Here is a 16,506-nt window from a genome sequence, read left to right as displayed (position 1 = left end):
TGTTTTTTATTTTCTATGTATTATGATGTTTTGACATCTTAAACAAGGTTTCTGGATGGGGAGACTGCCCCTCCCAGGGCTGGCCAGTTCTTAGACCCAGCAAGGGACTCAGCATGCGTCTGATGTGCAAACTAACCAGGTCCATGGAGACATACCTCCTCCCTTTGACCTGCACATCTCAGGCTGCAATCATCCCAGGCCAGGCATCCAGCAACTGGAGCCTACAATGTAGCCTTAAGGACGGGGAATTACTGGGAATTATTCACTAGCCATTCCTAAACTGTTCTCCCTGCCCTGCTTTGCCTTTCCCAAGAAAACCCCCATCAAGGCCCTGGCCTAAAACTATCACTTGCTCCCATCCTCTGCTTCTGACCCAAACTTGGTCAGAAGTTTTGGTGTGGCCCTGCCTGGCAAACCATGCCTCTTGTTTCTAGGGAAACTAACATTAGACTTTTCTTTCAGTGGCACTGACCTCTCTCCATGTCATCACTCAGTTGCATTTATAAAGATCCAGGCACAAAACAGGAGCATCAGAGGAAATAGAGAACTCCTCCATAGCTACACATCTTCCCAGAAAGAACTCTGGTTCATAGGCTTTAGTAATAAAAGTCAGACCAAGGCCAATTCAAAGAAATAAAATCTAAAGAAAAAATGGCCATGATTTCATTTCAAAGCTTTAAGATTACCGTCTTCGGAAACACTGACTAGAAGTCAGCCAAAGAAAACATATAACACGCTGTTCCTACTGGTCCCCAAGCCCTGTGGAATCACTAGATGAAATGTAAAACAAAGACAACAGAGTGTGATTAACTGGGATCACTGAAAATTGATTTTTACATGCTCTGAAGTACTGAGATTAATTCCCAGCAAAAGACAACCAATAACCCAACAGGTATTTATTACACAATAGCTATGTATTAGAGGTGGATCCCCCCCTTTTTTTTCATTTTTGTGAGCCACACTTTAAAGGCTTCTTCATTATGATGCTGGAAAATACATGACATTTTCCCATGAAACCAAGATGTAATGAACAGGTATCATAAAATCATGGGTGGCACGATCTTACACAAATGTTTTACTGTCAATGGCGAAAAACAACTTATCACTCACAGACTAAAAATCCAGTTGTATTTTAATCCACTTTTTAAAAGAGCTGTTTTCCATCCATCTAAAAACGACCTCAATGGCATTTTTCTCCACATCATCCTATCTCAGTATTTCCAGATCTTTTAGGACCTTGAGGGGAAAAGTATGGTAAATAAAGACATTTAATAGTTTCTGCAAAGAACCATACACAAAACATTTCTATACTTATGGAGGAAAGTATAAGAGCACCTCAGAGCTTAGGGGGGATACCAGTATATTAAAACACTTCTTTCCAACTACGGCAAAGCCTGCAGTTCTAACACGTCATGTGGAATTCCCTGGAGGGCTTGGAAGAGTGTTGGGCCTCACCCTCAGCTTCTGATTCAGCTGATCTGGCTGGCAGAGAATGTGTGGGTGCTGTTGGTCTCAGGGTCCTAGTCCGCTTACCCCATGCGTCTCCTTCTCTTCTCCTCACCTTCTCACTCTGGATCTTGCCAATATCCTTTTCCTTGGTGAACATCTTCAGGACCTGCCCCACTCTTCAAATACTGTGCTTAAAAAATGTATTCCTCACATTTGGCAGTTTTACCTAGTGCAGTGGCAGGAAAATGTCTTCTTCGGGCCATTGAGTTTGTTTTGCTGAGCTTCTTACAAACTTGATAATCCACACTCTTCAGCCAAGATTATTCGATATCCTTGTTTCTTTTCAACGTTGCTATCTGTAGGCATTTGATGTTCATGTTTTGTGACCTCAACATAGATGAAGGCATCACTGGACCACTTGTGTTCAGTGCTAACAGCTGCTGCTGCTGCTGAGTCACTTCAGTCGTGTCCGACTCTGTGCGACCCCACAGACAGCAGCCCACCAGGCTCCGCCATCCCTGGGATTCTCCAGGCAAGAACACTGGAGTGGGTTGCCATTTCCTTCTCCAATGCATGAAAGGGAAAAGTGAAAGTGAAGTCGCTCAGTCGTGTCTGACTCTTTGTGACCCCATGGACTGCAGCCCACCAGGCTCCTCCATCCATGGGATTTTCCAGGCAAGAGTACTGGAGTGGGTGGCCACTGCCTTCTCCAAGTGCTAACAGCAGAATCCACCAACTTCCTCACCTTCCCACTCTGTGCCAGTTTTCTAATGGGGTAGAAACCCAACCCGAATGCTGTCATGTTGGTCACTCCACTCACTGTCACGACTAGAGTGGGAGATCAGGAGATAAGGAAATACTGACAACTAAAATGGGCAGTAACCAAGGAAGCAGCTGACAGTAAGAGCAATCTGCTTCCACCACCCCTCCCACCATCATACGGACCATGATACAGTCTATAAACTACGCCCCAAATAGAATGTAGCCACAGCTGCTGCAGAACGTCACTCTGCTCTCATCCCAGCTCAAGGTAAGGTTCACCAAATATAGAATGCTGAATACGGATTCTAACACTGAGATTTTTACCTAGCCTGATCCCCAGGAAACAAAAGCTTGTGGCTCAGAATCATGTAGTAAAAGCCAAAATAAAGCAGACTTGACACGAATCATGCATCACCAGGAGACTTTGCCTTAAGCCAAAGTGGGGAACCCATCACACCAGCCATGACAGTGCTCACCTGGCTTCCTTGCTCAACACTGTGATTTGTTCGACTCTAGACGACTTCTGTGATAACTCTGCTCCTGTACTTGGAGCATCAAAACTTGCTGTGCTGTGGTCTAGACTGTACTTCTGGTTCCAAAATGCAGCGATATCTCAGATTCATCCATTTGGGATTCAGAAATAGTTTAACTACCTGTCCAAGGTGTTGAGCTGCACTTAGCAAAGGATGCCATAAACATCACCGATTAAGAATCTTTATTTCAGCTTTTGGTCATTTTGTTGCCAAAACAGGTCTTTTTTGCAGCCTGTCTGTACAGCCCAGCAAAACAATGTCACCTGAAATTTCCAATTATGCTTGATTTCTATAGAATTCAAGGCCTATTTATCAAGAACACACCACTCAACAAAGATCATACTCTGCTCCTCCAAATTTGGCACCAAAAACCAGCTACTAATTTCTTCTGAATAGTTATCAAAATGCAACAAAACTTCGGATGCAAATGAAGTTGTTCCCTTTAAAACACTGAATCTGAAATATAATCTTCAATTCCCTTGAACCTGTAAGCAGAACTATCCTTTATGAAAGATGCTCAGGCAAGTAGACAATGTCTTGACTTTCGTCCATTGTGAAAAATACCCAAGACTAGGACCTAGACAGGCAGACTATAGCATGCTGGGATAAATCCGAAACCTGAAATAAGGAGGAACTGGGGAACTCTGCTTCAGTTATTACTTTTAAGCAGATCATACGTATGTGGGCTCAAAAATTATCCTCAAAGGAAGTCAAGCTATTATCTGGTTTTCTTCCAACAGATTACAAAACTTGATTTTGAAATTATTTTTTTGTTGAAAGGTAACAGATTTTTCTTAATTTGTAACATTACACACTTTGTTGTATAAAAAGGAAATTCAAAGCTTAAGATTCAAAATACACTTGATTCTAAGGTTAGTCCTCTGGAACGGACTCATACAAAAAACAAGCAGAGTAAGTCAGTGAGTCTTCTATAAGCATGCTCATGCAGCAGCTTTAAAGAAGGAGCACAATTTACAACCCTGTGTTGGAAATGTATTTGTGTGCTTAATGGCTATTCTCTTAGGCAATTAATTTTCTTTTCTGCTTATTACATACAGGTAGATATGGCATTTTGGGACTTCCTGGTAGATCAGCTGGTAAAGAATCTGCCTGCAATGCAAGAGACCCCCGGTTCAATTCCTAAGTCGGGAAGATCCCCTGGAGAAGGGATAGGCTACCCACTCTAGTATTCATGGGCTTCCCTGGTGGCTCAGACAGTAAAGAATTCGGCCACAATGTGGGAGACCTGGGTTCGATCCCTGGGTTAGGACGATCCCCTAGAAGAAGGCATGGCAACCCACTCCAGTATTCTGGCCTGGAGTATCCCCATGGACAGAGGAGCCTGGTGGGCTACAATCCATGGGGTTGCAAAGAGTTGGACATGACTGAGCAGCTAAGCACAGCACAGCATGGCATTTTTGGGTGCTCCCTGCTGAAAATTCAAAATATTCAGGAAAGATTGATCAAGAAAGAGGATATACAGCTTGTCTGGCATACTGTTTCAAAAATATGAGTCTCAGAGTGACTCAGTTCTATTAATGAAAAACAAAAGATTATAACCCAGGACTAAGAAAGTCTGAAAGTCTGGGATTTTAGTGTTGGCTTGATTATGTGATTTGGGGCAAGTCACGAAGTTCTGTGACTATTCTTAACCCTATAAAATGTAAAAGTAGTAATCACCTACCTTTTCGTCACAGAAATATTTAAAATGTAAGTAAAGCTGTTCATATAAATTACTTTTAATCATAGGTAAAAAGGAGAATTATTAGGTTATGTGTCATGAAGAAAAAGATGCTACCCAAACTACAGAGGTCTCAATAGGCCATTATCGCAAGACTGATCTCTGCATGAGCCATGGAGCTTACTGCAAAGAAAATACAAGTATTATGTTCGTGGATTTCTCCCCGAAATCCAACAAATTCCATTAGAGATGTGTGCCTCAGGACACTACTGGGACTAAGTAAGAATGCACATATGACAACAAAAAGCTACCTTCATCACTGAAACAACAGAGTAGAACCACTTTATAGTCAACAGACATTGTTCCCTATACTGATGGGTGCAGCCTAATGGCAAGGAAGTACACGCGCCACCACAAGGGCACCTGGGCGGCTCCCAGGGAAGCCGGGCTGGCTTGAGCACTACTCCTCACTCCAATCTCCACCTGCCCCTCGCTCCGCAGGATCCCTTGTTACGGACAACGGCCAGGTTCTCAGTCTTCGATAAAGTGCTGCGTAAACAGCTTCCGGTCCCCCTTTCCCACCAGATTCACACCCACCACACTGATATGGCCATTCTGTAGCTACCACTGGTGAGGAGGACAGTTTTCAAAGGACTACGAGAGCGCGGCCCACCCTTACGTTCTGTGTGAAAGAGGCACAATGGCGCTTCCGGGAGAGGAGGCTCTGTCCCGCCAGGTGCCGGAGTGCGCGCTGCTCCAGAGCGCCACCAGAGCAGTGGGCACTTGAGAACGGCTCCTGCGTACTGCAGAATAAAAGCACTCAATTTGTACCGAAAAAGAGCCCTTCTGCCAACCAGGTCCCAGGATGACAGACACTCTTGATGATACTTTTTTAGAAAGGGTGGCTTTTCTCCAGTAGCTGTAGGCAGTCACGTATTCCTCATTTTGACAAAGGATCATCCAACTTCAGGCATGGCTGTATATATAACTCCACAGGCAGCTAAGCCGTCATAAACACGCCAAGTATAAAGTCATGTTGAAAAGACATTTTTCCTCCCCAATGTATGGCCCCAAGAAGCCATTATTATAATAGAGTATGAATTTCTGCTACAGGTTATTGACCTATAATACTAACAGTAAAAGTCTCGTTTAGTACATAAAGGCTTACACCATGACATGAAGTATTTAGACACAATCCACCGACTATTTTAAATTCGCTGTACACCTAAAGGACCTTCTTCATTACACCCATCTGTACGTATATGTATAGAGGTCCTCTTTGGGTAGAACACAGACTTTGGAGATGAGGCAACATACAGTGCAGCTGCTGGCGATGCCAACAGGCCATCTAGAAAAACGGAGTAAGTTCCCAAGGCCCGTGCTGCTGGTGGCTCTTCTGAGGCTTCAAGTTAAGAACTTTCTGGATTTATCTTATTGGCACTCTGCTTGAATAAAGACCAAGCTCAAAGGCAAGCCTTATCTCCTGCAAATTAATTCCACACACAGGTCTTAACTCTGTGTTTGGAACTGACTGCAAATTTAGAACTTCCTCAAATGGTATTAAAAGCACTACACAAAAAATACGCAAAAGCAGGTACTGGTTTTTCAAGAAAAACAGGACATATCTGCAAAAAATCAACAGCTCTGTAAACAGAGCTGTAGGTAACTGTTGGGACAACAACAGCAATTTAACATATACAGCATTGGATGGCCTTTTTTAAAAAAACTGCTGTCTCAATCCTTTATAATAATAATAAAAAAAAAGATTTGCACAACATGATTTTCTAAGAGAAAGAGTTCACTTCTTTGTTTGAAGAGGAGTCAGTCCGATGGTGAAAGGGCTGGGAATGTCAATTAAGATATGCAAGACAATATAATACAAAGTCTGATATTTGTTTCAACAACATCCAGTCAGCTCCTGGTGGGTGAAATACTGCGTTCTAGCTGTATCCAGGGCTCTTTTCCTGTGGCATTTTAAAAGACGTAGCTGCAGCTGAGTCAGTGGCTTTCTCTGCCGCAGAGGTCCTGACCAGCCACTCCGAGTCTGGAGGTCTGGGGGCCTGTGACGCTGCTGTAGCTGACTCCACTGCATCCATGTGAACTGGTAAGGGTGTTACGGTTAAAGTAAGGAGGAAAAAAGTCAGAGAGACAAATTAGAACAAGAGGCATGTCAACACAAAACTTTCGTAATCCTCATATTTTATGTCCTATTAAACCAAGCAGCTACATAGGGTTTCTTTTTTTTTAACCAAAAACTAAAGGCAAGATTTAAGTATGATAAGTATTTCTCCACATCAAGAAATAGGTTTAACTGAACAAATGAATAAATTCAGGAGTACAAATTCTTAATGTACTAATAACCACTTATGAAGCATTTATATGCCAGGAAGTATACTATATAAATACTGTATACTTACAATCTTATTTCTTAATGCAAACTCTTAGAAATAGGTATTGCCATTTCCATTTTTTGGGTCAGAAAACTGAGGCATAGAGAAAGCAGATAATTCATTCAGAGACACGGCTGTTTAAGTAGCAAGACTCAAACTCATATACTAGACTCCAAGCCCTCTGCTCTTTTTATAATGTTCCATGCCTCCAATATGACAGAGTCACCAATGAACACTGAACAGTAAGGCAAATGGTAGAAAAATTACACAGCCGGGCCCTGTTTTCAGCACGGACATTAAGACATTCTGGACAGGATGACACTGCTTGTGCAGGGCTGTCCTATTTCTTTTAGGACACCTACCCTTCCGGACCCTGTCCTTGAATGCTCAAAGCATTCCCAGTCACTGTGACAACCCAACACTGCCCCCACATTTGCAAATGCCCCCTGAGCAGAGGAGTACAAACCACCATTACTCTACTGAAAACAAATATACACTAAAATAAAGCAAAATATTAAAAATTTTCATTTTTATCCTGTCACAATAATTCTACTCCCAGGAATATAATCTAGAAAAGTAATTTTCAAATTATGGGTCACAAAACCAATGTAGTAGGTCATGACAAATACTTTTTTTTCCCCCCTTAATGAAAAAGAACAGAAAATATCAGAGGGAACCCAAAGGTTTATTTCAGATTTTACAGGTACACCCAATATATATTCAAACAAATTTCTTACTGTGAGTTACCAAGAAAAAAAATCGAAAGCTATTACTCTATGGCACATATACAAGTTTTTTAGAGGGCAGTAGTTTTCAAACATTTCAGAACCTCAACCCCAGGAGTAAGAAATACATATGACATCACCACCCAAATCTCTCTTTTTCACACACAAGTACGCATGCTCATTCACTCTTATTTAAGTGAAAATAAATTTCATAAAAACTGTACCTACCATTACCCCAAGGTCATCAACCACAGGGGAAAAACTATCTGAGAAAAACTTTTTGTGTTGGCTACATATATATTTTTTTATTATGGCAAAATACACACAAAATATACCATTCTAATAATTTCTAAGCATACTCCCCAGTAGCATTCAGTACATCCACACTGTTGCACAACCATCACCACCACCCATGTCCAGAACTTTTTCTTTATCCCAAATGGAAATTCTCTACTCATTGAACAATAACTCCCCATTCTCCTCCTCCCCCAGCCCTTGGCAACCACCATTTGTTTTATTTTCTAAGAATTTGATTTGTTTTAGGTACCCCTTACAAGCAGAATCAAATCGTATTCATCCTTTTGTGTCTGGCTTATTTTCCTTAACACACTGCCTTCATTCATATTATAATGTGTGTCATAATTTCATTCTGATAATGAAAGTTTTCAGGTTGAATAATAACTTGTTGAATGTATAGATCACACCTTGGTTGTCCACTCATCCGGGGATGAACATTTGGGTTGCTTCTACTTTTGGACTGCTGTGAGTAATGTTGCTAGGAACAATGTTGCTATGAACACAGGTGTACAAATACCTATTTAAATCCTTGCTTTCAATTCTTTTGGGTGATGTATATCCAGAAACAGAACTGCTGGATCACAGGGTAGTTTTACGTCTAAACTTTTGAGGAACCACGAGATCTTTACAGTGGCTGCACTGTTTATATTCCCACCAGCAATACACAAGCTTTCCAATTCCTCCACATTCTTCAAACAACGCATGCTGTTTTTTGTCTTTGTTTGCTTGTTTTGATACAGCCATCATAAGAACTGAGAAATGGCCAAGAAAAACTTTTGCGTATGTTCGCCCACAGAATGGTGCAATACTTTCCCCAGTAGCACAAACCAGCATGAGAATAAGAATCTGATTACGATTATCATAAGAATATGATTGAAATGTTTATCAAGAATGACTAACTGTAATATATTCATCATGCTCAGAAATGGAATACTATACATATGGCAATAATGAATGGATTCTGGTAGGATAAAATGTGAATGGAATCAAGAACTAGGTGAAACTTGTAACTTATAAAATATGACATTCCACTTACAGAAGCTTCAAAAACATGTAAAACTAGACAATATACTGCTTAGAGATACATGTATCTGTTGTCAAAACTATTTGAAAACAACAAAGAATGACAAATAATTAACCAAAAATATATATTAGGAAAATATATTCCCACTCTCCTTCATAGAGTGGGAAGAAAATTTTTTAAAAAGACATTCTTTTTTTTTCCTAAGGGAATCTTCCTGTTTGAATATTTATTTACTTGACTGCGCCAGGTCTTGGTTATGGTACTTGGGATCTTGGGTCTTTGTTGCAGCATGCAGTATCTTAGTTGCAGCATGTGAGATCTTTAGTTGCAGCATGCGAACTCTTGCAGTTGTGGCATAAAAGATCTGGTTCCCTGACCAAGGACTGAATCCAGGTGGAGTCTCAGCCACTGGACCACCAGAGAAGTCCTGATGCTCTTTTTTGTAAAGTAGATGGTGGGTACATGGATACTTGTTGTATTGTTTTTCTTTACACCACGTATATATTCTATAAACGTTCTTTTGCGGACATTCAATATTTATCTTCAAAAACATTTTTAACTTTAAAAAATATTTAAACCTAATTAAAAGGCATAGTAGGCAATAAGAATCTGCCCCATGACTCCTGAGACAAGGGCCAATCTAAAATGGAAGTACTGAATCCAATCCCAGGGTTAGAATAATATTGAGAATAACTCTGTTTTAAAGATTCTATTCACTTAATTCATACATTAAATATCTAATGAGATTGTTCTATGTGTGGAGTGCTGTTTTTTAGATGCTGGGGGTACAGCAGTGAGTAAGACAGGTGAAACTTCCTGCCCTGGTGAATGCACTGCTGGCATGGCTGGCCTGGTATCTGAAATCTTAGACAACTAATTAACAGGTTAACTGTTGGGTACCCTTTCAAGGACACATATCCTATCCCAAGAAGGTCAAAAAAGGCTCTTGGAAGGGCCAATATAGTCAGGGCTTTAGGGACTTCCCTGGCAGTCCAGTGGTTAGGACTCTGCACTTCCACTGCAGGGAGCACAGTTGGGAAATTAAGATCCCACCCCTCCCCCCACCCCCACAAAAAAATAAGTCAGGACTCTCAACAGAACATCTTGTCATCCCAATTCTCCTTTACCTAAAGCTATATGTTTACTTTTTGGAAAAAAAAAAAGGAATTTGCACACCCAAAGCTCTGATTTGCCACTCTAACAAAGAAAATCTTTGTTAGATTTTCTAACATAAGAAAAAGAAGTCTTGTTTCCATCTAAGTTCCTTATGCTTCTTATAACTACTTAGTCTCTCAAATTTTCAAGAAAATAACCCTTTTTTCTTTTCCAGTTGCATTCTTTAAGAACATACACAATACCTGGTTCACTTCAGCATGGGGTAGACAGTACTAGAAGTCCCTGTTCTGGTGTATCAACCTTAAAAGCAGGTTAATACTCTTACTCACTAGGATCCAGGGTGGATCCCTGTGCACTAAGCACAAGCATGTTTTAAAGCCACAGAGGGAAGGGGAGTGGAGATGGATCTAACCAACGACCCCATGACAAGGTCCTTCTCCCTGGTCTTTGTTAATATTAATACAAAAAGACAGGAAGGCACGTTTTTCCTTTTTGTTCTTCACCTTTCTAGTCTTATTAATATCTTTAAATCCAGTCAATTTCAACTCAAAACTTTCCACTAATGGGGGAGGGGGAAAGGGAAAAGATTTGTGGCTGCATGTTTAAGAAAGAAGCTGAATTCATCACGGTGACAGGGGAGAGTGTTGGCAGAGATCTGAGCTATTTATTCTTTTAGGAAAATCCTATAAAGAATGACACAAGGAAGCCTCTATCTGCAGTCTTGTTCATCACACTGGTGAAGAGTCCGATAACAGATGTATGCAGGAGCGTGATTTAGTGCCAGGAGCTGGCCCCTGATGTGTATTAATACAGCGGCAAAGCGGAACGCACCTCTCTTCATCACTCATTTCTATAAAAGAGGTGGAATCCGAGATGGCCCGATGTTAGGCAGAGCAAGCCCATTTGTTCTACTGACTGATGGCGCGGGCTTGGGCTATGTCCTTCACCTCCATGGGGCACTCAGGTTGTGGATAGGAAAAAAAAAAAGAAAATATTCAGTGAAGCAGGCCTTAGTCAACAAGTGAGAGGAGCTGGGCTTAGCAAGGGAAATGTTTAAGGTTCAAGTCTTCTTAATACCTCCCAGTACTTTCCTGATTTGAATATGGAGTACGGATTGTGAACTCTTCTCAGCAGTTCTGCTCTTATCAGCAATTAAAAGTTAAAAACATAAGCTAGACATTAAGGGGGAAAAAAAGAGCAACAACAAGAAAAAGAACAAAAAAGAGGGGAGACTACATTTCACTGTCTCTACTAATTCCACAGACTGGATGAAGACCTGGGTTTTGACGTGGAGTCATGGTTTGGAAGCAATCCTGTCATATATAAGACCAAACACCTGCAGTGTTTAAGAGGGCAGTTTGAGAGTCATAGGGAAACTGGACTGAATCTTGGTCTACAATTTATGAACCATGTAACCTCAGTGACTATTTTAACCTCTCTAAGCCTCAATTTTCCCGTGTGTAAATTGGGAATAAAAAACAGCATCTCCCTTATTAAGTTGTTGCAAAGATTAAGTGAAATAATTCAGACAAAATGTTCAGTTCATGGCATGGCCATGTGAAAACTCGCTTAAAAAAAAATCTTCCTACAACCATCAGAACTGTGATTGAGACTATTCAGTATGAACCACTATCAAGTAGCCATCCAAACAGAAGCTCACACAGGTCAGTTTCAGAGTATGCTGAAACTTACTAAGTTAGAGAGAGAGCAGTTTCTATCTGTCTGAGGTCTACTCTTTTACTCAGGTATCAAGTGCTCTGATCTATATATTATTGGGCTGGACAAAAAGTTCGCTCGGGTTTTCCCTTAAGCGATAATGGAAAAATTGGAATCAACTTTTTGGCCAACCCAATATCTATTTTCTGAAGAGAATAAAATAATTTATGATATACTCAATTCCCTCAGAGTGAATTCACCATCAGCAAGAAAATAACCATAAGTACTTCTGATAGGTCCTACAAGCAGATACGCTCTTTTTAACCAGAGTAATTTATCTTAAAATGTATTACAATGTATAAAGTATTTCCAATGATTACTAATTACATTTAATTATCTTAACTCCAAAGAAAAATATCTACAGACACCCAATATTCTTGATGATATAAATATATAATCATCTCCCTTTTTTCATCTAAGGATAACATACATACAGAGCACCTAAATCAATGAATCTTTATATGTGCATATACTCATGTAATCCCCACCAAGTTCATGGTATAAAGCATTTCCAGCATTGCAAAAAATTTTTTTATGTCATCCTCTGGTCCCTACCCTACACTGACCGTAACTACTATTTTGGTTTCTATAACTAGTTTTGCCCAGAAAACTTTTAAGTTTTAACTTGAAAACTTAATTAGGAATTTCATGACTAGAAAAATACGAGCACTCTCCTAGACATTGGAACAGTGATACTGTATTGTACTGTACACAAACATGAAAGTAAAAAAACCCGTGCGGCTCCTTTACTACTGACTAAGCTACCACCCTGCCAGGGTTTTCATTACCACACATCTAACTTCCTGTCTGTGCTGCAGCAGAAGTGCAGATGACTCCAGATTGCCGACGGTGAAACACAGGCATTCAAACTCAAGAAAGCAGAAGACAGTGAAAAAGAACAGACTTTAGGGTCAGAGAGACTTCAAGCAAATTACTTTTCACATTCTCAGTTTTCCCATAGAAAATGGGAATAAAATGACCTACTTTCTCATAAAGGTGACATGAGAAGGTGTATAGAACATATAATTTAGTGCCTGACACACAGCAGGTGGTCAATGAAGGATAACTACGTATCTAATTACCGGCATTTGGGCTGGACAGCGACGCTGTGGCCACAGGTTTCCGTTTCCTCTTGATGTCACGTGAACATGGGGGCCCCAGGTGTATGTTTGCCTGTCTGCAGATACGAGGAAGAAAAAATACTGCTTAAGACATTATGTTCAGCCCAGATGAAACCCCTCACCCACTACACACATACACTAACAAAATGGGCACCACCCTTTGCCATCAAGTGTCAGTACAAGATTCAGAATTAATCCTAACTTATTCTTTACACACAATATATACCCATTTTAAACTTATTACCTGAATTCAGAACAGACATTCAAGATTAATTTCAATAAATATGTGCTTCATTACATGCTGGTTTTGTACAATTATTTTTCATAAAAACCACAATTGTTCTAAACTTGTTAATGAAATACTCCCAAGTGGTAATATATTGAAAAGTTTAATGCTGCATGAACACAGATATTTGCATAGAATTTCAATAGCAGGTTTAACCCTTCTATCAGTATAAATCTGGATTTCTAATAGTGACTGTATCACAAAATTAGTTTCTGTGATTTTTAAAAATAATAATTTATGTGCTAATAATAGGTTCCCTGAAATAAATATTCAGCTTGTTTAAAAAAGAAAACAGTAAGAACTTCAAAGCTAGAAAAGCAAAAGATTCTCTGAAAGGCAGTGGACTTAACACTGAAATTTTTGGCAGGTTATTTTATATAATTTTTATTTTATATTGGAGTATAGTTGATTTAATATGTCAAGATGGCGCCCACCAGAGCAAGACCCAGTTTTACTCACAGCCAGTCCCTCCCACCAGGAAGTGTCTACAAGCCTCTTATCCTCATCCATCAGAGGGCAAACAGAATGAAAATCACAATCACAGAAAACTAATCAAACTGATCATATGGATCACAACCTTGTCTAACTCCATGAAACTATGAGCCATGCTGTGTAGGGCCACCCAAGACAGACGGGTCATGGTGGAGAGGTCTGACAAAACGTGGCCCACTGGAGAAGGGAATGGCAACCACTTCAGCATTCTTGCCTTGAGAACCCCATGAACAGTATGCAAAGGCAAAAAGATGACACTGAAAGATGAACTCCCCAGGTCAATAGATGCTCAATATGCTGCTAGAGAAGAGCAGAGAGATAGCTCCAGAAGGAATGAAGAGGCTGAGCCAAAGCAAAAACAATGCCCAACTGTGGATATGCATGGTGGTGAAAGTAAAGTCCAATGCTGTGAAGAGCAATACTGCATAGGAAGCTGGAATGTCAGGTCCATGCATCAAGGTAAATTGGAAGTAGTCAAACAGGAGATGGCAAGAGAGAACATTGACATTTTAGGAATCAGTGAACTAAAATGGACCAGAACGGGCAAATTTAATTCAAATGACCATTATATCCACTACTGTGGGCAAGAATCCCTTAGAAAAAATAGAGTAGCCCTCATAGTCAACAAAAGAGCCCGAACTACAATACTTGGATGTAATCTCAAAAACGACAGAATGATCTCTATTTGTTTCCAAGGCAAACCATTCAATATCACAGTAATTCAAGTTTATGCCCCGACCACTAATGCCAAAGAAGCTGAAGTTGAACAGTTCTGTGAAGACCTACAAGACTTTCTAGAACTAACACCAAAGATGTCCTTTTTCATCATGCAAAATTAGGAAGTCAAGAGATACCTGGAGTATCAAGCAAGTTTGGTTTTGGAGTACAAAATAAAGCAGGGCAAAGGCTAACAGTTTTGCCAAGATTATGCCCTGGTTATAGCAAACATCCTCTTACAACAATACAAGAGATGACTCTACACATGGACATCACCAGATGGTCAATACTGAAATCAGACTGAATATATTCTTTGCAGCCAAAGATGGAGAAGCTCTATACAGTCAGCAAAATCAAGACTGGGAGCTGACTGTGGCTAAGATCATGAACTCCTTATTGCAAAATTCAGACTTAAATTGAAGAAAGAAGGGAAAACCACTAAGCCATTAAGGTACGACCTAAATCAAATCCCTTACGATTATACAGTAGAAGTGACAAATAGATTCAAAGGAGTAGATCTGATAGACAGAGTGCCTGAAGAACTATGAACAGAGGTAAATGACATTGTACAGGAGGCGGTCATCAAAACCATCCCCAAGAACAAGAAACACAAACAGGCAAAATGGCTGTCTGAGGAGGGCTTACAAATAGCTGAGAAAAGAAGAGAAGCAAAAGGCAAAGGAGAAAAGGAAAGATATACCCATCTAAATGCAGAGTTCCAAAGAACAGCAAGGAGAGATAAGAAAGCCTTCCTAAGTGATCAATGCAAAGAGATAGAGGAAAACAATAGAATGGGAAAGACTAGAGATCTTTTCAAGAAAATTAGACATACTAAGGGAACATTTCATGCAAAGATGGGCACAATAAAGAACTGAAATGGAATGGATCTAACAGAAGCAGAAAATATTAAAAAGAGGTGGCAATAATACATAGAAAGACTATTAAAAAAAAGATCTGAATGAACCAGATAACCATGACGGTGTGATCACTCACCTAGAGCCAGACATTCTGGAGTGTGAAGTCAAGTGGGCCTTAGGAAGCATCATGATGAACAAAGCTAGTGGAGGTGATGGGATTCCAGCTTGAGCTATTTCAAATCCTAAAAGATGACGCTGTGAAAGTGTTGCACTCAATAGGCCAGCAAATCTGGAAAACTCAGCAGTGGCCACAGGTCTGCAAAAGGTCAGTTTTCATTCCAATCCCAAAGAACGGCAATGCCAAAGAATGTTCAAGCTACCAAACAATTGCACTCTTTTCACATGCTAGCAAGGTAATGCTCAAATTCTCCAAGCCAGGCTTCAACAGTCTGTGAACTAAGAACTTTCAGATGGTCAACCTAGTTTTAGAAAAGGCAGTGGAACCAGAGATCAAACTGCTGACATCTGCTGGATCATAGAAAAAGCAAGAGAATTCCAGAAAAACATCTGCTTCACTGACTACGCTAAAGCCTTTGACTTTGTGGATCATAACAAACTGTGGAAAATTCTTAAAGAGATGGGAATACCAGACCACCCTACCTGCCTCTTGAGAAACCTGTATGCAGGTCAAGAAGCAACAGTTGGAACTGGATATGGAACAACAGACTGGTTCCAAATTGGGAAAAGGAGTACGTCAAGGCTGTATATTGTCACCCTGCTTATTTAACTTCGATGCAGAGTACATCATGCAAAATGGTTGGCTGGATGAAGCACAAGCTGGAACCAAGACTGCCAGGAGAAATATCAATAACCTCAGATATGCATATGACACCACCCTTATAGCAGACAGAGAAGAACTAAGGAGCCTCTTGATGAGGGTGAAAGAGGAGTGTGAAAAAGCTTAAAACTCAACACTCAAAAAACGAAGATCACAGCATCCGGTCCCATCACTTCATGGCAAATAGATGGGGGAATAATGGAAACAGTGACAGGCTTCATTTTCTGGGGCTGCAAGATCACTGCAGATGGTGACTGCAGCCATGAAATAAAAAGACACTTGCTTCCTGGAAGAAAAGCAATGACAAACCTAGACACTGTATTAGCAAAGGCACTACACTTAGCCAATAAAGGTCCATACAGCCAAAGCTATGATTTTTCCAGTAGTCATGTATGGATGTGAGAGTTAGACCACAAAGAAGGCTGAGCGCCCAAGAATTGATGCTTTTGAGCTGAGGTGTTGGAGAAGACTCTTCAGAGTCCCTTGGACTGCAAGGATATCA

General features: G+C 40.4%; 1 protein-coding gene across 3 annotated transcripts in view; it reads right to left on the bottom strand.

Moving 5' to 3' along the window:
• Positions 1–814: 814 nt before the first annotated feature.
• GPATCH2L (G patch domain containing 2-like) overlaps positions 815–16,506 on the bottom strand; it is a 60,833-nt gene continuing 45,141 nt past the window's right edge. For all 3 annotated transcript variants that reach the window (XR_825637.1, XM_010844370.1, XM_010844372.1), the window contains exons 8-9: positions 12,776–12,870; positions 815–6,526 (exon numbers count right to left, since the gene is read on the bottom strand). Coding sequence is in view for 2 of the 3 variants with exons in the window: in XM_010844370.1 (XP_010842672.1) it covers positions 6,366–6,526; positions 12,776–12,870 (256 nt within the window). In the remaining variant the exon portion in view is untranslated. The remainder of the gene's footprint in view (positions 6,527–12,775; positions 12,871–16,506) is intronic.

This window comes from Bison bison, unplaced genomic scaffold (assembly GCF_000754665.1).
Source record: "Bison bison bison isolate TAMUID 2011002044 unplaced genomic scaffold, Bison_UMD1.0 scf7180017864201, whole genome shotgun sequence".
Taxonomy (NCBI): Eukaryota; Metazoa; Chordata; class Mammalia; order Artiodactyla; family Bovidae; genus Bison; species Bison bison.
This window is presented reverse-complemented; position numbering and strand designations above follow the sequence as displayed.